The 22922-nt window shown below is 41.4% G+C and overlaps 1 protein-coding gene across 2 annotated transcripts in view; it reads right to left on the bottom strand.

Annotated features, from left to right (window-relative positions):
• Window positions 1-7585: 7585 nt before the first annotated feature.
• LOC129861002 (troponin C, slow skeletal and cardiac muscles-like) overlaps window positions 7586-22922 on the bottom strand; it is a 37434-nt gene continuing 22097 nt past the window's right edge. Inside the window, exons 1-6 of one of the 2 annotated variants that reach the window (XM_055932006.1) lie at window positions 13836-13967; window positions 12415-12445; window positions 11977-12123; window positions 9474-9588; window positions 8685-8821; window positions 7586-8429 (exon numbers count right to left, since the gene is read on the bottom strand). In XM_055932006.1, the coding sequence (XP_055787981.1) occupies window positions 8398-8429; window positions 8685-8821; window positions 9474-9588; window positions 11977-12123; window positions 12415-12445; window positions 13836-13952 (579 nt within the window). In that variant the 5' untranslated portion in view covers window positions 13953-13967 and the 3' untranslated portion in view covers window positions 7586-8397. Of the gene's footprint in view, window positions 8430-8684; window positions 8822-9473; window positions 9589-11976; window positions 12124-12414; window positions 12446-13835; window positions 13968-22922 lie in introns of those variants that run through there. The other variant, XM_055932007.1, reaches the window with a different exon arrangement.

Here is a 22922-nt window from a genome sequence, read left to right as displayed (position 1 = left end):
CCCATTGTGGTTAGTTCAGTCAAACAGTACTTCATTGTTCTCTAGAGAAGAGAAGTGGGATGGAGCATCATAATACAATATTCTGTCTGTTCCAGTCTGATTTACAGTCTTTCCACTCTCTCTTTGTGTAAGCTTTCCACTCCTTCATTGTGCATTTACAGTAACAAGGACCAAACTACTCATTTCATTTCCTCATGAAAAAAAAAATGGTTTGAGATGCCACATACTATTTGGGATCTGTTATGCATCTTCTTCCTAGGAGGAAATTGTTTGGCTTTTAGATCATCTGCAATAATTATCTTCTTCTGCCTCTTAATCTTTTTAGGGTATTATTCTCAACTTTCTGCATGACATTATTTTCGCACCCTAAGGTGTTCTTACTGGATTATTAATAGTGTGTGCTCACATCAAAGACAGATAATGATTGTCATATTATAGAAATTGTTCTACCTTTACCTAAAAAAGGATCACCTCACCAACATTTTTTGAATATCCAGACATGATACCCTTATATTTTTGTGCCTTTGTCCTTTGGAACACTTCCAAGATAATACCATGTAGTCGAGAGGGTAAAACAGGACTCCCATAATCCCAAAAGCCTGCTACTTTTAACTAAGCTCCATTTCCATGTGGGAGGTAGTGACATTGTATGATTAGTTATCTCCTCAGAAGTACACTATAAACAACTGAACTACAGTTGAAGTCGGAAGTTTACATACACTTAGGTTGGAGTCATTAAAACTTGTTTTTCAACCACCACAATTTTCTTGTTAACAAACTATAGTTTTGGCAAGTCAGTTAGGGCATCTACTTTGTGCATGACACAAGTTATTTTTCCAACAATTGTTTACAGACAGATTATTTCACTTATAATTCACTGTATCACAATTCCAGTGGGTCAAGCTTCTGATAGGCAAAGTTACATAATTTGAGTCAAATGGAGGTATACCTGTGGCTGTATTTCAAGGCCTACCTTCAAACTCAGTGCCTCTTTGCTTGACATCATGGGAAAATCAAAAGAAATCAGCCAAGGCCTCAGAAAAACAATTGTAGACCTCCACAAGTCTGGTTCATCCTTGGAAACAATTTCCAAACGCTTGAAGGTACCACGTTCATCTGTACAAACAATAGTACGCAAATATAAACACCATGGGACCACGCAGCCGTCATACCGCTCAGGAAGGAGACATGTTCTGTCTCCTAGATATGAACGTACTTTGGTGCGAAAAGTGCAAATCAATCCCAGAACAACAGCAAAGGACCTTGTGAAGATGCTGGAGGAAACAGGTACAAAAGTATATATGGCTATAATGACCATCGTTATGTTTGGAGGAAAAAGGGGGAGGCTTGCAAGCCGAAGAACACCATCCCAACCGTGAAGCACGGGGATGGCAGCATCATGTTGTGGTGGTGCTTTGCTGTAGGAGGAACTGGTGCACTTCACAAAATAGATGGCATCACAGGCAGGAAAATTATGTGGATATATTGAAGCAACATCTCAAAACATCAGTTAGGAAGTTAAAGCTTGGTCACAAATGGGTCTTCCAAATGGACAATGGCCCCAAGCATTCTTCCAAAGTTGTGGCAAAACGGCTTAAGGACAACAATGTCAAGGTATTGGAGTGGCCATCATATAGCCCTGACCTCAATCCTATAGAAATTTTGTGGGCAGAACTGAAAAAGTGTGTGCGAGCAAGGAGGCCTACAAACCTGACTCAGTTACACCAGCTCTGTCAGTAGGAATGGGCCAAAATTCACCCAACTTATTGTGGGAAGCTTATGGAAGGCTACCCAAAATGTTTGACCCAAGGTAAACAATTTCAAGGCAATGCTACCAAATACTAAATGAGTGTATGTAAACTTCTGACCCACTGGGAATGAGATGAAAGAAATTAAATCTGAAATAAATCATTCTCTCTACTATTATTCTGAAATTTCACATTCTTAAAATAAAGTGGTGATCCTAACTGACCTAAAACAGGATTTTCTTACTAGGATTAAATGTCATGAATTGTGAAAAACAGAGTTTAAATGTATTTGGCTAAGGTGTATGTAAACATCCGATTTCTAGTCATTCTTGAAATGAAAATGAATTCATTCATTGTGAAATAAATCATAAAATATACAGCTTGAGCCAGTTTTGATACACCAGGAAAAATATGCTGCAACAGGAAATTTGAAATATTATATGGATTATAATTAATTGACATTTATGTAGGGATTGATACATTTTTCATTAGAGCAAATTAAGTCTAGATTTTCAAGGAGGAAATTACAAACCTTAGAAGACTTTTTAAAACTAAAATACACTACAAGTTTGCATTTCCTGTTTTGCAGGAACATTTTTAGCAATAAAAAGCTATCTGTATAAAACTGTGTTTATATCTTGTCATGTGGATTGCTTTCATAGATCCATCATTTAGTTACCCTTTCCCTAGATCGTATTTGTGCCATGTGATGACGTGCATCATCATTGATATTGGATCAATCAGTGGATCAATGGTGTGCACACACTCTGGACACAACCACTGTCAGTCTCTAGCTCCATGACAGCCAATGGGATAACAGCATTACACACACACACACACACACGCACACGCACACGCACACACACACACATTACATAATGTTAATCGATCACTGTCAGAGGTCATTGTTACAGGGGTGTAAGCATCAGGCACAGCATACACAATAGAAAAACAGGTCATACCTCTGTGTCTCTGAAACACAGATATATTACCCAACATGGCTCTTTAAGACATATAACCACACTACAGTGTGTCTTAATGAGTAATCAGGCCTGTCTGAGTCACTCCCCAACCCTGCCAACTGCCTCTGCACCACACCCAGACCCATTCATTCACAGTCACACACGACCAGCATGGCCAAGGGTCCTCAGATACAAATGCTGTGTTTCTATAAATTTCAAAATCTGTGACAAAGCAGAGCTTTCAAAAACAAATTGCAACGGAAATGTATTTCACGTATTCCTCCTGCTTTGATGAGTTTTATTGTACTCTAAACACACACACAAACAAACACACACACCCTGACTCACTCACAGGCCTTGAATGAATACTCCACAGTTACAGTAATATCAGAAAGAAAAGGTCCCCAGTGGCTGCTGCTGCCAAACAGCTTTCTTAGGGCCTTTCATTCATCCAGCCTTCAAGTCAATGTAAGGTCTTAGAAATTTAGACCTATTGTAAAAGTGTGTCTGTCTGTGTGACTTTCTTCTGTCTGTCGAACTCGCCATCCAATCATTCTTTACATTCTCTATCTTATTGACATCAGTCTGACCTAAGTCTGGCTTTGTTTTAATCTTCTCTTTAAACAGATTGATCATTTTATATAATTTTTTAGTCGTTAATATTCTATTAAAGTGTTTGAAATGACTATCCTTTTCTTTGAAAATAGGGCCTACACCTTGACTTCATCGTAGCTCACATGTTCGTGTTTGAGGTTTGTATTACAGTCCTAGAGCGGTTACACTTGTTTTTAATAAAATAAAATAACATAATTGTGTATTACGATATAGTAATTGGATATCATTACACTCGGGGACTGACATGCCTTCTTCCATCAATGATGATTATGGCCTCTGTGATTGAATGTCTTTCTACTGACACTTAGTGGTAAGAAAGATAACTGCACGATGTTGATCTTCTGAGCGTTTAAAAAGCATGTCTGTCGCATGTGTATTCACCAGGACAGGGTTTGTCCACAATCAATCAAAATTAGAGAGGCAATATCTGTAGATGAATTTGAAGTTAGTCCATGTCAATGATTGTGACTACAGCAATCTGAAAATCTATTTATAGTTATTCAATTAGTAGGGTCTTACATTTTCTGAAAAGGAAATTCCTTGCTCCTTATTAACAGGACCCCAATATTTCCAACACTCCATTGAACTGAAATATCCTATCCAAGACAATGAGAACACTTGATGTCAGTATAGTACACTAACACAATGTCTCACAGGCTTAAGTATAGAGCATCTTCTTCTCTGGACTGGTCCTCTCTGCCTCATAAAGGCTAAATGCATTTGATTGTCAACTTGATTGTCAAGTGATTGCCATCATCTGTGTTAATTGTCGGCACACACACCTGGTTTCTACGCCAATTATAATTGCATATGTCACATGATCGGGCAAGAAAATACATCAGAAAATCTATAAATCAGTACCTAGTACAATTTTCGTTTTTCGTTTAATTTATTATTAGTTTATTTAGTTCATTACAACCTGTAATTTAAATGGATTTTTATTTGGATTTCATGTAATGGACATACACAAAATATTCCAAATTGGTGAAGTGAAATTTAAAAAAATAACTTGTTTCAAAAAATAAATAAAAAATGTAAATCTGAAAAGTGGTGCTGCATCTGTTTTAACCCCCTTTGCTATGAAGCTCCTAAATAAGATCTGGTGCAACCAATTACCTTCAGAAGTCACATAATTAGTTAGATTGCACACAGGTGGACTTTATTTAAGTGTCACATGATCTCAGTATATATATATATATATATATATTGACACGCCCTGACCTTAGTATTCTTTGTTTTCTTTATTATTTTGGTTAGGTCAGGGTGTGACATGGGTGTTTATATGTTTTTGTCCTGTCTATGGTTTTTGTATGTTTATGGGGTTGATACCAGTCTAGGGGTTTTGTATGTCTATGGTTTCCTAGATTGGTTCTCAATTAGAGGCAGCTGTTTATCGTTGTCTCTGATTGGGAACCATATTTAGGCAGCCATATTCCTTGAGTATTTCGTGGGTGATTATCTATGTCTATGTTGAGTTGCTTGTGTCAGCACTATGATTATATAGCTTCACGTTCGTTTTGTTGTTTTTGTATAGTTCATTCCGTGTTCTTTCTTTATTAAAAGAAGATGCATTCAAATCACGCTGCGTTTTGGTCTCATCGCTATAACGAACGTGACATATATATATATATATATATATATATATATATATATATACTGCTCAAAAAAATAAAGGGAACACTTAAAGAACACAATGTAACTCCAAGTCAATCACACTTCTGTTAATTCTGATTGACTTGGAGTTACATTGTGTTGTTTAAGTGTTCCCTTTATTTTTTGGAGCAGTGTATATACCTGTTCTGAAAGGCCCCAGAGTCTGCAACACCACTAAGCAAGGGGCACAACCAAGCAAGCGGAACCATGAAGACCAAGGAGCTCTCCAAACAGGTCAGGGACAAAGTTGTGGAGAAGTACAGATCAGGGTTGAGTTATAAAACAATATATCTGAAACTTTGAACATCCCACGGAGCACCATTAAATCCATTATTAAAAAATTGAAAGAATATGGCACCACAACAAACCTGCCAAGAGAGGGCCGCCCCACCAAATCTCATGGACCAGGCAAGGAGGGCATTAATCAGAGAGGCAACAAAAAGACCAAGGATAACCCTGAAGGAGCTGCAAAGCTCCACAGCAGAGATTGGAGTATCTGTCCATAGGACCACTTTAAGCCTTACAGAGCTCGGCTTTACGGAAGAGTGCCCAGAAAAAAAGCCATTGCTTAAAGAAAAAAATAAGCAAATGTGGGAGACTCCCCAAACATATGGAAGAAGGTACTCTGGTCAGATGAGACTAAAATTAAGCTTTTTGGCCATCAGGGAAAACGCTATGTCTGGTGCAAACTCAACACCACCCCGAGAATATCATCTCCAAAGTGAAGCATGGTGGTGGCAGCATCATGCTGTGGGGATGTTTTTCATAGTTATGCATGCTCAAGTTTTCTGTTTTGTGTCTTATTTCTTGTTTGTTTCACAAGAAAAAATATTTTGCATCTTCAAAGTGGTAAGCATGTTGTGTAAATCAAATGATACAAACCCCCCAAAAAATCTATTTACATTTTGTAAGGCAACAAAATAGGAAAAATGCCACGGGGGGTGAATACTTTCGCAAGCCACTGTAAGTAGACATGCACTCATAACTAACTGTAGTAAATATAAAGCAACCACAAGCTATGGGTGTCTGAAAACACAATCATCGCGGGATAAACGAGTGACGAATTTCCGGCCAAGCGTGGTCCTTTAAAAATCATTCCTTCCTTCCTCGCCCCTTGCCCTGCAAGTTTATACCGTCAGACGTCATGATACGTCATTAGAAGTGCCCACTTCATTTGAGGGCTGAGGGGATAGGGTGTGTCTTTTAAGTGTTTGGACCGCAGCCTGGGACTTATTTACATTGTGGTCTTCTTGAAACAAGATGGCTAGGCAAGATCGAAAAAATTGAAGAGAGTATGACAGCGAGATAATAAAACACAAACATAGAAGAAGAACATATATCTCTTCATTGCAGTTACATCATAGGGGACATTCATATGGGCACAGCAGACATCAGTTTTTTCTTTATTTTTAAAGCTGCCCAGAGAGGACATTGTTTTTATGGGCAAAGGCAAATCATTCCACTCTGAGGCTCCAGTATACCAGAAAGTACCTTTCCCAGCATTACTCCTGAACCTGTATAAGCACACATTAGCAACACCTGATCTGGTGCTGTGATTGTGTGCATCCCTAACATGGGGAAAGTAATCAGTTAGATATCTTGGCGTAGAACCGTAAATACTCCTGTAAACCAAACCCAGTCTAATCTGGGACACCCGAGCCTCTACAGGCAGCCAGTTGAGCTTCTGAAAGCACATCCTGCCTATGTGAGTAAGTGGACTCAGCTTCAATACTACCCTGATCAGTTTCTTCTGGGCTATCTGGAGCTTCCCCTTCATAAACTTATATAAACACCCAAATAGAATGCGTGATCTAGATTATATACGAAAATATATATATATGCAACACCACTAGGTGGGTGTATCAATCACAAATAAGAGGCAAAATACCAGTTACAGAAAACACTTCAATAACCATTCTTCATTCATGCCTTCATGCCTGATGGGTGGAGAGTTTTTACATACAACATCCACCTACATTCTGTCTGGAGAAGATTTCATTCAAGATGAACACCTCTACGTGAACCTTTTTATCTGCTGTATAGCACAGAAGGATATGGAGGAGACGGGGTGACCGGCCTCTGAGAAATTACGTGCGATTGGGGACTTAGGGTCATTTCTCCTTACAGCATTCCTGTGTTCTATAATACGAGTTCTTATCGGTCTACTGGTTTTGTCCAGATTTTGCTGATTGCATGGACAAGAGATGAGGTACATGACATTAGAAGAGCTGCAGGTAAGGAGCTGTTTGATAGTGTATTGTGAAGAGACACAAATAGTGCATATCATTACATTGTGTAACTAGATACTGGCCCTCCAACCATATGACTGCTGGAATATGTTCAACATGCCACATAACCCTGCAGAGAAGATCCTATGTGTGGCATCAAAATGTACAGTGAAATCAATTGGAGAGCAATGTGAATACATCAGAAGGGAGTGTTGGAGTAAAAAGTTCACAGGTTATGATGAAAGATTCTTACCAACTAAATATATGACCTTATTGAGCGTTAGCCCATTGTATACTTTTTAAAGTAAAGCAGGACAGCACAAAACTCTCCATTGAAACAAACACTTTCAAACTAATATGATATCAGACAAACCAGATGTTGCTTTGGCTAACTCATTTATTAGTTGAGTGTACATTCTAAGCATACGTATGGTGGGTACGTCCAACACAGGCTTTCCAGCAGAGTAACTAGCCCTGAGAGAATATGTTAAACATACAACCATTGCATTATACCTTGTCTGTACTGTGGCTACGTCGCATTTGGTATCGGTATTATCGTATTTTATTAGAATCCCCATTAGTAGTTGCGATAGCAGCAGCTACTCTTCCTGGGGTCCACACAAAACATGAAACATGACATAATACAGAACATTAATAGACAAGAACAGCTCAAGGACAGAACTACATAAATGTACATTTAAATGTAGGCTTAGACTACTAAAGGGCTGAGTCTAATTACAGGGACTTCTACGAACAGATGCACTGTCCTATGACTAATAGGATGCATTTCAAACAGCATTCGGTCCGGCAACATAACATCAGCAACTTTGAAAAAGAAGAGATGTGTAAACTGTACACATGACATTTGAAATAAAACAGTAATACATAGTTCAAGTAGCCAAACTGAAGTGATATGCGAGTTATGTGATTTATTTTCGGCTGCTTATATTTAAACAAATGTAGCCTATGGACACCAAAACGAGTTACAACTGTATTTAAAACAATGCAAGAAATGGTCGTTCTAAAAATACGTAAGCAATTAGATAGATTGATTATTCAACTAAATCTTGCAAGTCGTTCAGAAGTTCTGCCAATGACATCCAAAAGTCAGCCTCCAGATGTCTGTGATGTTGAAGTGAAACACAAAAATATCATCAAGGGCCAGGGAACTCTGTCTTCTATTGATGTTCTTTATTCTACTCCTTTCATAAACTCTAAGAACTCTGTAATGAAGGGGAGGAGAAGGGGAGTCATTTAGTCAACTACAATCTTAATTGAACACAAAGAAAAACTATTTACTCACTTTGGTCACTACACTGCTTTACTGGTCAATAATATGTTACCATGCATCATTTATATTGACAATTTCCTTTTCTAGCAGTGAAATATCCATATTTTTAATTGCATCATTATCATGAATAGAAGATCAGAGGAAGGAATGCTTCTGTCTCTACAGTATGTCATGGTCAAAACCTCACCGTCGTAGTCGATTTTCCCATCGTTGTTCTTGTCTCCGTCCTTCATGAGCTCCTCAATGTCGTCCTCAGTGATAGCCTCCCCTGTGGCCTCCAGCATTACCTTCAGCTCCTGCAAGTCTATGTAGCCGTCCGCATTCCTGGGGGCATAGGAGAAGAGGATTATTTATACTGCTTTACAAGTCTGTTCCTGCTGGGACCACCCATGCAAAGATGTATGCATGCATGAATGTAAGTCACTTTGGATAAAAGTGTCTGCTAAATGGCACAAATTATTATTATTATTATATATTTATTAACCTGGCTACATGACAGTTTCTGTATTTAAAAAAGGCTTCATAGTTGCCTTGCCAAACAATTACAAGTAGGCTAAAAGAGAAACTAACTGTCACAACAAGCTACAACTCTATAGTGTACATTCCTGTGTCTCTCTATCCTGGTGGTAGAATTGCACCAGCTGATCCAATAAATCTGTTTTACAAAAAATGTGTAGTTATCAAGAACCATCTAAGGCAATAACTGGAATATAAAAATCCTAAACGTTCGGCTGGAGTCGGTGTAGTGAGTGCTGTCATATATCAACCATGTGGGTTCTGCACATTGGTGAGAGCAGGGTAAGGTACTCCTATAGAGTGTTGAACATGTTAGTCCTGGTGAAAAGCACTGTATAAATCTAATACGCTATAATCCATCCATAAACTGTGGGTTAGTTGGGTAAGACTATGAAGAGTTACTTTTCCAGAGTTCATCCCCCTTATGAGTCTCCTCATGTACTTATGAGGATAAACATACTTGTCAAACATGCAGAAGAGATCTGACAGTTCCTCCTCTGTTTTCCCTTTGCTGTCGTCCTTCATGCACCTCACCATCATCACCAGGAACTCATCAAAGTCCACAGTTCCACTGCCTGCAAAGACACAGCAACAGGATGATGTTGCGCAACGTTTTGGGTCAAGGAGCCTGTCTTTGATATATAGACCTTCATTTGATCACTCTTTTGTTGCTGAGAATTTTCCTGCACCGCAGGAAATGCATATGAGCTTTGGGATTTACATGAATTCACTGAAAACCAACTCATGGTTATATTAACCATATTGCACTTTTCACATAGCCTACTTTTGGCCAGCTAATAGCCTAACCACTGATTAGGACTAAACGTTAAAATCCTGTTGCTGCAGGATTAGGAGCCTACCGGACGAGCTAAACTACTTCTATGCTTGCTTCGAGGCAAATAACACTGAAACATGCATGAGAGCACCAGCTGTACCGGAAGACTGTGTGATCACACTCTCCGCAGCTGATGTGAGTGAGTGCCAGACGATTACCAGGACGTGTACTGTGAGCATGCGCTGACCAACTAGCAAGTGTCTTCACTGACATTTTCAACCTCTCCCTGTCCGAGTCTGTAATACCAACATGTTTTAAGCAGACCACCATAGTGCCTGTGCCCAAGAACACTAAGGTAACCTGCCTAAATGACTACCGACTCGTAGCACTCACGTGCTTTGAAGTGCTTTGAAAGGCGGGTCATGGCTCACCTCAACACCATCATCCCAGAAAACCTAGAACCACTCCAATTTGCATACCGCCCCAACAGATCCACAGATGATGCAGTCTCTATTGCACTCCACACTGCCCTTTCCCATCTGGACAGAAGGAACACCTATGTGAGAATGCTATTCATTGACTACAGCTCAGCGTTCAACACCATAGTGCCCTCAAAGCTAAATCAATAAGCTAAAGACCCTGGGACTAAACACCTCCCTCTGCAACTGGATCCTGGACTTCCTGACGGGCCGCCCCCAGTTGGTAAGGGTAAGTAACAATACATCCACCACGCTGATCCTCAACACAGGCGCCCCTTAGGGGTGCGTGCCTAGCCCCCTCCTGTACTCCCTGTTCACTCATGACTGCACGCCAGGCACAACTCCATCATTAAATTTGCCGATGACACAACAGTGGTAGGCCTGATCACCGACAATAACGAGACAACCTATAGGGAGGAGGTCAGAGACCTGGCCCTGTGATGCCAGGACGCCAACCTCTCCCTCAACGTTATCAAGATAAAGGAGATTATTGTGGACTACAGGAAAAAGAGGACCGAGCACACCCCCTTTCTCATCGACAGGGCTGCAGTGGAGCAGGTTGAGAGATTCAAGTTCTTTGGTGTCCACATTACCAACAAACTAACATGGTCCAAGTACACCATGACAGTTGTGAAGCGGGCACGACAAAACCTATTCCCCCTCAGGAGATTGAAAAGATTTGGCATGAGTCCTCAGATCCTCAAAAGGTTCTACAGCTGCACCATCGAGAGCATCCTGACTGGTTTCATCACTGCCTGGTATGGCAACTGCTCGGCCTCCGACCGCAAGGCACTACAGAGGGTAGTGCGAACGGCCCAGTACATCACTGGGGCCAAGCTTCCTGCCATCCAGGACCTCTATACCAGGCGGTGTCAGAGGAAGGGCCTGAAAATTGTTAAAGACTCCAGCCACCCTAGTCATAAACCGTTCTCTCTGCTGCCACACGGAAAGCAGTAACGGAGCGCCAAGTCTAGTTCCAAGAGGCTTCTGAACAGCTTCTACCCTCAAGCCATAAGACTCCTGAACATCTAGTCAAATGGCTACCCAGACTATTCACATTGCCCCCCTCCCCTCTCCACACCACTGCCACTCTCTGTGTCATCTATGCATAGTCACTTTAAATAACTCTACCTGCATGTACATACTACCTCAACTAACCGGTGCCCCCGCACATTGACTCTGTACCGGCACCCCCCTGTATGTATTGTTCTTTTTTACTGCTCCTCTTTAATTACTTGGTACTTTTGTCTCTTATTCTTGTTCGTATTTTTTTAAACTTCACTGTCGTTTAGGGGCTCGTAAGTAAGCATTTCACTGTAAGGTCTACACCTGTTGAATTCGGCGCATGTGACTAATAAAATTTGATTTGATTTGACTTTTGATTATTTTGCTGTGACAATATAGGTCAAATTAAGATCCTACATCTGTAGCAGTTACATGTCACGAGATACTCTACTCAGCCATGTGATGTTTTTCATTAGTGTGTTTACGGTCTTACAAAGAACAATGTACAACTGTCCCTGCTGAGCCATGAATTGGCCTTTTGATGAGCAGACCACTAGTGCTTGTCTTTGTTGTGTACCATTCTTGTACATGTCTGATGAGCTCACCAAATACTCTCATACGTGAATCATTATGGGAACTATTGATGGGAAATAAATGTGCCTATTGTGATCATTTGAGTCTTTCTTTCGTGTGTGTGTGTTTACCATCTTCATCCACCTCATCGATCATCTCCTGCAGCTCCTCGGGGGTGGGATTCTGCCCCAGCATCCTCATCACCTTGCCCAGCTCCTTGGTACTGATGCAGCCGTCCTCCGCATCCTGGATAAAGATGTCAAAGGCCGCCTTGAACTCTGCAACACACAGCACAGCACAGGACCATATTTCTAATTATTTTCCACCTCCCCTCTTTTTCCAGGATCAGTTCTATGTGTGTGCTACTGTAGTGTAAGAAATACTTTCTCTTATTTAATCCTCCTGAGAAATCTAACGTTTACTTTTCATTTTGGCCTGAAGGAGAGAATGGTACACATTTTTAAGCTTAATATTATTTTAGATTGTGATTCAATTGAGCGAAACTTGAGGATATATCCCACATAGATTAGCAAACCTTAATGAAATACAAATGAATACATTTTACATACCATTTTTCTGTTCGTCTGTCAGCTGCTCTACCTATTTAAGAAATGGAACGTTTTCAGAAGCAATTGAATCAATGTATTTTATGGAATCCATTCTTTAACTACAGTTGGTCATTACTTATACAACCCCAAATCATAACGTCGATTTACTGTTTTTCTTTGATAAGCATAATGTCTTTTTTACTCTTGCAATAACATGTATATGATACCTCTATTACCTATGTTCTTCCATTCATTTTAATGTTATTTGTGGAGTTTTCAGATTACTCTGTGAGAAAGGTCCCGTCCTAAATCATAAACAGTTGATAGAGAAATCTAGTGTATGAAAATAATCCTTCAGAGGACTTACAGTAAACTCCAGAACCCATTCTCTGGAACAGTTCACCTCAAATGTTTCTTTAGTTTACACATAGCTTATTCACCCATTAAAGGTACAGTTATTTTTGGTCCTTCACACTTGGTCATCCATCCTGGAAAAGCTACCACAAATGTGAGAGGGCGACAGCTGCTTATGTAAGAGTTAATTGTCTGTCGTCCACCACAAATGAAACACACACTCCGAACAATGTCCATCCTAACATCGATACACACAAACATTCCGGTGTGTTTTACTTAAGTTTGACTCCTCTAGCTGTAATTTCCAGCTGAGACATGCGTAGTAGTCCAGCCCACCAGCCACCAGGCAACAGGCAGGAATAGCTAGGCAGATAAACATACAGCCCTGACAGCGGCTCACACAGATAATGGGGGGGGGGGGGGGGGGGGGGGGGGGGGGGGTATCTAGACCTGAAGCCCTCCTCTGACATCACAGAAACACACATGGAGGAGGCTCTGAGCAACTGGCCTAAATTAGCCCATGAGAAGTGGGACTGCTCCATTTGTAGTCATGAATGAACCCACAGTGTGGACCAAGGTCTTGTCCTGCTTCTGACCCCTGGAGTGCTCCTATCAACCCTGATATGCTTCAAGAGGCACGACATCTAGATGTATGGTGTCTCGCCTCACTCCTCAAAAGCTGGTGTTGAATTATCTGAGCAATGTCAGAATTACAAATGGCACAATTCTTGGACATTTGGCTGGGGAATATCCATATGTATATCATTTGAAATAATTGTTTATCTAAACATTTTACCAACTATCATTTTTTTAAACTATATATTACAGGTACCTTTCATTAAAATCAATGGTGAATTTTGAAGTTTTCATTTGAAATAGTAACCAAACTTCACACAGAAATCTGACAACAATTTTGACCTAACTTGGCAGAGACCACATAACCAAAAACTTGTCTCACCTATCACTGAAAATCCCAAATTGAACATATTTCAATCAATTCTTATATTATGACGCTCCCTACCAAATACAAACACTTTCACTGTCTCCCCAAACAATGTGCCCTGTTGTAGGAGTGGACGGGGACATACCGCTGCTTTGTAGATGTCGTTCATGGTGGCGGCTTGGCCGCTGCCCGTCTGTCCGTGGGGTGTAGTGGCAGAGAGGAGGGAGTTAGACCACAGATAGAAGCAGGACACTGGCCCCATGCTGGGAGGGTTTTATAACTGGGCAGGGTCTGGTTCCTCCCTACCCTGCTTGCCTATCCAGCCCTCTGGGTGTCTCACGTGCATCTGTGTGTGTATGTGTGTGTGTAACAATAACCAGGCTCAGATAAAAATGAGCCCACTCTTAGGGGGCACACTTTGGAATGGAATGAAGTGAAGGGGAATGCATGGCGAACCCTAATCTCCAGGGAGGGGGCTAGAGACACTCAACATTCCACCATTAAACTGTGATCAGAGGGGCAAAGGAGAGGGCCAGGGAAGGCAGACCAGAGAAAAAGGGGGCTTTGGACAGGAGTGGGCAGAGGGTGGGTAACTGTGAACAGAGCATGGGGTTCAGGGAGGTGAGATGGGGCGGGGGCACGAGTGGGAGGCAGGGTAATTCGGAACAGATGGTTGAAGCCTGCCATTACCAAACACAATTGTGTGTTGTGGAGTGGGAGGGGTCAGCGGGATATAGAAGTGTGCATCAGAGGAGGTTGGGGGCACCTTAATTGTGGAGGATGGCTGGATTCCATGTGTTGGATGCCATTCCGTTTACTCAGTTCCAGGCATTATTATGAGCAGTCCTCCTCTCAGCAGCCTCCACTGGTGTGCATGTGTTTGTGAGTGAGCACATGCATGGGTATGTCTGTGTGTGTCACTAATACACATTTAACTGACAAGGGTTTTGTCCAATTTTATATTATCTTATCTGACACGTTCCATTCAAAATGTCAGCTAACTCTCTCCAAATTGTACAGTTAAATGTCAATGTACTCTAATGGATGAATATATAGATTGTCCTAGTCATGGACTAACAGCATTTTACCAAATAGCATTTTGATGAAAAAAGGAAAGAAAAAAACGTTGGAAAATATAGCTGCAGGGGCAGTATTGAGTAGCTTGGATGAAAGGTGCCCAGAGTAAACGGCCTGCTCCTCAGTCCCAGTTACTAATATATGCATATTATTAGTAGTATTAGATAGAAAACACTCTGAAGTTTCTAAAACTGTTTGAATTATGTCTGTGAGTATAACAGAACTCATATGGCAGGCAAAAACCTGAGAAAAAATCCAAACAGGAAGTGGAAATTCTGAGGCTGGTCGATGTTAAACTCATCGCCTATTCAATTCCCTGTAGTATATGGATCTGTTTGCACTTCCTACGCCTTCCACTAGATGTCAACAGTCGGTAGAACGTTGAATGAAGTTTATACTGTGTTGTGGGGCCGGATGAGAGGGGAATGAGTCACTGGTCTGGCAGATTGACAGTTCCTGGTCACGCGCATGCCTCATGATATCGCCTTGCGTTCCATAACTTCTACAGACAGAAGGAATGCTCCGGTTGGAACGTTATTGGATATATATGATAACAACATCCTGAAGATTGATTATCTACTTAGTTTGACCAGTTTATTCGACTTGTAATATAACCTTTTGAAGTTTTCGTCCGACGTTTGCCTGCATCTGCGCGAGCGTTTGGGCACGTGTACTACACATGCAAGCAAAAGTAGCTACTTGGACATAAGTAATGGACATTATCGAACAAAACAACAATTTATTGTGGAACTAGGATTCCTGGGAGTGCATTCTGATAAAGATCATCAAATGTAAGGGAATATTTATCATGTAATTTCTGGTTTCTGTTGACTCCAACATGGCGGCTAATTTGGCTATTGTTTTGAGCTCAGTCTCAGATTATTGCATGGTTTGCTTTTTCCGTAAAGTATTTTTGAAATCTGACACAGCGGTTGCATTAAGGAGAGGTATATCTATAATTCCATGTGTATAACTTGTATTATCATCTACATTTATGATGAGTATTTCTGTTGAAACGATGTGGCTATGCAAAATCACTTGATGTTTTTGGAACTAGTGAATGTAACGCGCCAATGTAAACTCAGATCTTTTTATATAAATATGAACTTTATCAAACAAAGCATACATGTATTGTGTAACATGAAGTCCTATGGGTATCATCTGATGAAGATCATCAAAGGTTAGGGATTAATTGTATCTCTATTTCTGCTTTTTGTGACTGCTATCTTTCGCTGGGAAAATGGCTGTGCTTATTGTGGTTTGGTGTGACCTAACATAACCGTTTGTCGTGCTTTCGCTGAAAAGCATATTTGAAATCGGACACTTTGGTGGGATTAACAACAAGATTATCTTTAAAATGATATAAAACACATGTTTGTCTGAGGAATTTTAATTATGAGATTTCTGGTTTTTGAATTTGGCGCCCTGCACTTTCACTGGCTGTCATGGTACCGGGATTGCAGCCATAAGAAGTTAACAATATATTTAATTATATCATACATGTGATAGTGGGCCTATGAAGCTATATAAACTACATACAGTCAGTCAGCAGAGGGCAGTGTTGACTGTCTTGTTTTAATAGAGATGTTGTTATGCAGGTAGGTGTGCAACAGAATATTCCATTTATCAACAGGGGGCTCAAGTCAGAAATCTGGGTCAAATACAAGAACGTGAATTTGCCTAAAACCATGTGAAAACATGAATGAAATAAACACCTTATAATAGACTAAGGAAGATCATTCCTTTGTGCATTGTATATCATGGGTAGGCCTACAGAAAAGCCTATTGTGGATGTGGAATGAAACAGTAGCACCTCAGCTCACCCCTCTGGACACATCTGAACCACAGAGTCAACCATTTTAGCCACAAAATGTCCTATATATTCTTGCTACTGTCCTTCACTCTCCCTGCTATGCCACTGAGTTGGATAGGAAACGACAGTCACTCCAAAGGCATCATACATGTGCCACATGTGCCTTGTGAATATCATCCACACACCATTTATTCTACACAGGAATATTATTCAGAGATAATGAATATGACCATCAGCATTCCCTCATAATCTTGCCATGCGTGATGGCTCTAAGACCCACAAAGTGTGACAGTATTAATGAAGGTATAGTGCTGAGACAGGGACTTTGAGTTATTGGTGATCCTGCTGTGTTCTAATGGGATGCTAATGGGGACTGGCACAGTTTATGAACATCGTAACACAACAACACAACAGCAGCCCAGAGAGAGAGAGAGAGAGAGAGAGCTTGACTCATCTCTCATAGCACAACATTCACAGAGACAAAGGCCACACTGAAGCATCACCATCGTTCCCTTTTTATAGATGTTTCATAGCTGGACCCCACACTCTAGAAACATCACTCACCTACAGAGCATTCATGCAGTGAGAGACAGGTTGGAAACACCATCATCACTCTTGAAGACTGCACTGAACTAACATCATCACTGACATCTACAGCTTTCGTAGAGATAGAGCAGCCTGGTCTCATTGACTATACGTAACATAGTAAAGTAAACCTGGATCATTCAAAGTAGTATGATATGTTACGTTTGGTATGGTTACTTAAGACAAAAACGAAAGTTGGGTGGTTGGTCGGGATTGCTGGATTGGCATATAACGCGAACGTCTAGCAACCCACAGGTTGCAAATTCGAATCTCATCAAGGACAATTTTAGCTAATTAGCAACTTTTCAACTACTTACTACTTTTTAGCTACATTGCAACTACTTTGCATGTTAGCTAACCCTTCCCCTAACCCTTTTAGCTAACCCTTCCCCTAAACCTAGCCCTAACTCCTAGCCTAGCTAACATTAGCCACCTAGCTAGAATTGTAACATATCATAAGTTTAGCAAATTCGTAAAATATAGTATGTTTTGTGAATTCGTAACATATAGTATGTTTTGCAAATTTGTACCATTTAATACGGATTGTAATTCGTAACATATCATACTAAATGGGTGATGGACATCCACAAATTAATACATAGCGTACGAAGCGTAACATAATAAACTAAATGGAGTGTCTCGGTTTTACGTACAGAATAATACGAAATGCTCTGAGACCATGTTGCACAGAGGGAGAAAGACCCCACCAACAAAGAAACTTCACAGAGAGAGAGACTGATCTGAAAAACATCAGTGATATATGTATCAATGGCCCTCACAGACAGATAGTTTTCACAGGGAAACCCTGTCTGAATCCAACAGCCATCACACTTTCTAGTGTGACAATACACAACATCGATATGAAACAAACAAGGAATGGAATCTCAACATATATTTCTATAGAGAGAAGATAATATTGTGGTTGTGTGTGTAATAAGGTTAAACTCAGGGCTAATTAGCATAAAGGATTATGGGACATTGAAGCAGGGGGTGCTGTCATTCCTATCTCTTCAGTCTTTCCTATTTGCCCTCAAAACGCATCATGACAATTTTCACAGTGATACGATGCAAGACGTCCCCATTTTACCTGCTGCACCTCCCGCCATTGACATGCAAGGTAAGCTGTGTCTCATCATTGGTGAGGTTGGTTTCCTCTCCTGTTTGCTATCATCTCCCCTCAAAGCATGCTGATGAGTCTACAGTATCCACCAGACAGATGACCTGAGCGTATGTTGTTCCAGTATTAATGAGCATCTCTACATGGGGCAGTAGATTCTAATGTAAAGCCTATCTCGCTCTCTGACTGAACCCGAAACACAGAGAAAGAAGGAAGTATATCTACAGTAGGTTGGCATGCTGACAGAGCCTGGAGAAGCCCACATCAAAAGGAGCATATGGAGTGCAGTTTTCACTGGAGCACTCCACCAGTTTCCTCTTACAGAGGAAGGGGCTGCTGACGAAAGAGCTAGCCATCTCTCCACACACCGTAATGACAGCACATCTCAAATCCAAAATTCACTGCACACCGCTTTTTGAGAGGTTGCCATAGAAACTCTGCTGGGTTGTAGCGGGCAGAAAATGAGAGATGAGTGGGGCTATTCCTCCCCCTTTTGTACACACATACATGTGTGCAAACACACGCACACACACACACACACACACACACACATGTCATTAGCACAGACAAATGCACACACATGCACAGTCCCCATAAACACACACACACAGGTTTTGCAGTCATTATTTATTCCCTCGTAACCTTAATGAGAACCATTTATGCAGATGTTATGGATGACTTAATACACATGTCCAAATGATTATATTTCATGCGTCATAGTGAAGATAAGAATAAACTTCATTGGGTGCCTTGGCTTAGGTCGGATCAGGATAGGAATAGTATTCAGGGTCTGCATTAGCCTAGACGGCAAATCGGTTGTCGTATGGTTGCTTCAAAATAGGTTGAATTCCCCATTTTGCTAGGTTAAACCTCTTTCTGTTGGAAAAAGGTGCAAAATATATCATCTTCACTGTTGAAGAGTTCTGGGCCCCCCTTCAATCCAAATATTATGAAATGTAAGAAGATTCACCCACCGAGTTGGTTATATTTAATCAATTTGATTGCATAAAGGGTTCTCATTGACATACTGTTGTTTTGAAGTCATACAGGCCACGTATCTTCCTCCCTGTCTCTGTCTCTCCTCTGTCTCCTTGGTTGGAGGGTTACTCTGAGTCCATCCGTCTCTCTCTCTCTCTCTCTCTCTCTCTCTATATATATATATATATATGTATCTTTCTCTCTCTCTCTGCCTCTCTCCCTCTCTCCCCTTTCTCTCTCTGTGGTGTATTCAGAGTGAAGGACTAAAGGAGGAGTGGCTTGGGGCACTTACATATCTCTGTACGGCGAGCGCTTCTCTAGCCAGCATTTACCACTCAGAGGGGAGCCTGTACTCTCTTCGCTCTCAAACAGTGGCAAACATTAGCCTCAGATGAAGGGATTTGGCTTTAGAGGAGAAGGGATGTATCTCTCTCTCACTCTCTGTCTCATTATCTTTCCCATTGCTGTTTGATGGCTCATGGTTACAAGGTTTGCATTGAGGGGCTTACTGTCATGCAGTCTTTCCATTGGCTCTCTAATGAAGCAATGGCCGCATTACCCCGCAGGTTGGCATTTATTCAGATGACTCATGCACTGGAGACAACTCTGCATGGTAGTCACTAGCTTTAAACATAACCGTAACCTTAACCCTATCCTTAACCACCCTGCTAACCTTGTGCCTAACCCTAACCTTATGCCTAACCGTAACCTTGTTTTCTTACATTTTTACGATACTTAACCGATTTGGACTTTGTAGCTGGCCCATCTAGGGGAAATCGCTCAGCTCTGCCTCTCGGACAATAAACGTCAACCTGTCATTACCCAGACTGACAAAGCCACTCACTGTCTCCCCTGCCTGGTTTTCCAGTCCAGCGGACCACCAAGTCCCTAACCCACCCTCTCCTCTGCTTGGTCGGTGGTGAGACAACCAGAAAAGACAGCAGACAGACAGCGGCTTCAGATTATGTCCATGTGAGTGTCTTTATGGGGAAATGTTGGACTGCAAAATGAAAGACTACTGAAAAAGTAACTTTTTAATATGAATGTTATAATCATCAGATATAGTATTCTAATGAACCAGTGTCAGAAGCATTGTCTCCAGAGGGCTTCTTGCTCAAAACTGTCTTTGTTGATATTTGTGTGATGTGTTAAATAAAGGTTACATTTAAAAATGTAAAAAATGTACAAATATTTGTGTGATGAGGACCTAATAAACGATACACCTCTCTTTCTTCAATGTACTGAATGTTGATAAATATATCGAAGATGTGTTTTCCTCAGTGAGCTGTGTGTGTGTGTGTGTGTGTGTGTGTGTGTGTGTGTGTGTGTGTGTGTGTGTGTGTGTGTGTGTGTGTGTGTGTGTGTGTGTGTGTGTGTGTGTGTGTGTGTGTGTGTGTGTGTGTGTGTGTGTGTGTGTGTGTGTGTGTGTGTGTACATATAGGTAGTATGTATGTGACTGACTAATGAGTTTGGATAAATATAGGTCTGAACAAGAATGACACTCTTTTTTCAGTAATCAGTGGTCTTCACAGTCATGCGAGTATTGTGCGTCATCGTCATGACGGTGGGTTCAGTACACCACTGCCCCCCAGTTACAAACTTAACACCTTATCAACCGCCTCTCATCTCTCTGAGGGTAAAGTCCACATCTCTCTCTCTCTCTCTCTCCCTCTCTCTCCCCCTCTATGTCCCTCTCTCTCCCTCTCTGTTTCTCGCTTTATTGGCATGGGAAACATATGTTTACATTGTCAAAGCAAGTGAAATAGATAATAAACAGACGTAAAATAAACAATAAAAAATGAATTACTCACAAAGGTTTCAAAAGAATAAAGACATTTCAAAATATGTCTATGTACAGTGTTGTAGTGATGTGCAAATAGTTAAAGTACAAAAGGGAATATAAATAAACATAAATATACATATGTTTGTTCTTCACTGGTTGCCCTTTTCTTGTGGAAACAGGTTACAAATCTTGCTGCTGTGATGGCACACTGTTATATTTCACCCAATAGATATGGGAGTTTATCAAAATTGGATTTGTTTTTCGAATTCTTTGTGGGTCTGTGTAATCTGAGGGAAGAATGTGTCTCTAATATGGTCATACAGTACATTTGGCATGAGGTTAGGAAGTGCACCTCAGTTTCCACCTCATTTTGTGGGCAGTGTGCACATACCCTGTCTTCTCTTGGCGGTCTTTCTGAATAGCAAGGCGCTGTTGCGCCTTCTTCACCACACTGTCTGTGTGGGTGGACTATTTCAGTTTGTCAGTGATGTGTATGCCGAGGATCTTGAAGCATTCCACATCATCCAACTGCGGTCCCATCGATGTGGATAGGGGGGTGCTCCCTCTGCTGTTTCCTGAAGTTCACAATCATCTCCTTAGTTTTGTTGACGTTGAGTTAGAGGTTAATTACCTGGCACCACACTCCCAGAGCCCTCACCTCCTCGCTGTAGGCTGTCTCATCTTTGTTGGAAATCAAGCCTACTACTGTTGTGTTGTCGGCAACCTCGATGATTGAGTTGGAGGCGTGCTTGGCCACACAGTCATGGAGGGGGCTGAGCACGCACCCTTGTGGGGCCCCAGTGTTGAGGATTAGCGAAGAGGAGGTGTTGTTTCCTACCTTCACCACCTGGGGGCGACCCTTCAGGAAGTCCAGGACACAGTTGCACATGGCGGGGTTCAGACCCAAGGCCTCGAGGTTGATAATGAGCTTGGAGGATACTATGGTGTTGAATGCTGAGATATAGTCAATGAACAGCATTCTTACATAGGTATTCCTCTTGCCCAGATGAGGTAGGGCAGTGTGCAGTGTGATGGTGATTGCATTGTCTGTGGATCTATTGGGGCAGTAAGCAAATTGAAGTGGGTCTAGGGTGGCAGGTAAGGTAGAGGTAATATGATCCTTGACTAGTCTCTCAAAGCATTTCATGATGACAGAGGTGAGTGCTACGGGGCGATAGACTTTTAGTTCAGTTACCATTGCTTTCTTAGGTACAAGGACAATGGTGGCCATCTTGAAGCATGTGGTGACAACAGACTGGGATAGGGAGAGATTGAATATCTGTAAACACACCAGTCAGCTGGTCTGCGCATGCTCTGAGGACGCGGCTAGGGATACCATCTGGGCTGGCAGCCTTGCGAAGGTTAACACGGTAAAATGTCTTACTCACATCGGCCACGGAGAAGGAGAGCCCACAGTCCTTGATAGCGGGCCACATCGGTGGTGTCGGTGGCACTGTATTATCCTCAAAGCGAGCAAAGAATGTGTTCAGCCTGTCTGGAAGCAGGACGTCGGTGTCCGCGCCGTGGCTGGTTTTCCTTTTTAATCCGTGATTGTCTGTACAGTCGTGGCCAAAAGTTTTGAGAACGACACAAATATTAATTTGCACAATGTCTGCTGCCTCAGTTTGTATGATGGCAATTTGCATATACTCCAGAATGTTGTTTAGAGTGATCAGATGAATTGCAATTAATTGCAAAGTCCCTCTTTGCCATGCAAATTAACTGAATCCCCAAAAAACATTTCCACTGCATTTCAGCCCTGCCACAAAAGGACCAGCTGACATCATGTCATTGATTCTCTCATTAACACAGGTGTGAGTGTTGACGAGGACAAGGCTGGAGATCACTCTGTCATGCTGATTGAGTTCGAATAACAGAC

Source organism: Salvelinus fontinalis, chromosome 8 (assembly GCF_029448725.1).
Source record: "Salvelinus fontinalis isolate EN_2023a chromosome 8, ASM2944872v1, whole genome shotgun sequence".
Lineage (NCBI taxonomy): Eukaryota > Metazoa > Chordata > Actinopteri > Salmoniformes > Salmonidae > Salvelinus > Salvelinus fontinalis.
The sequence above is the reverse complement of the archived record's forward strand: the minus strand, read 5'-3'. Positions and strand labels throughout refer to the sequence as shown.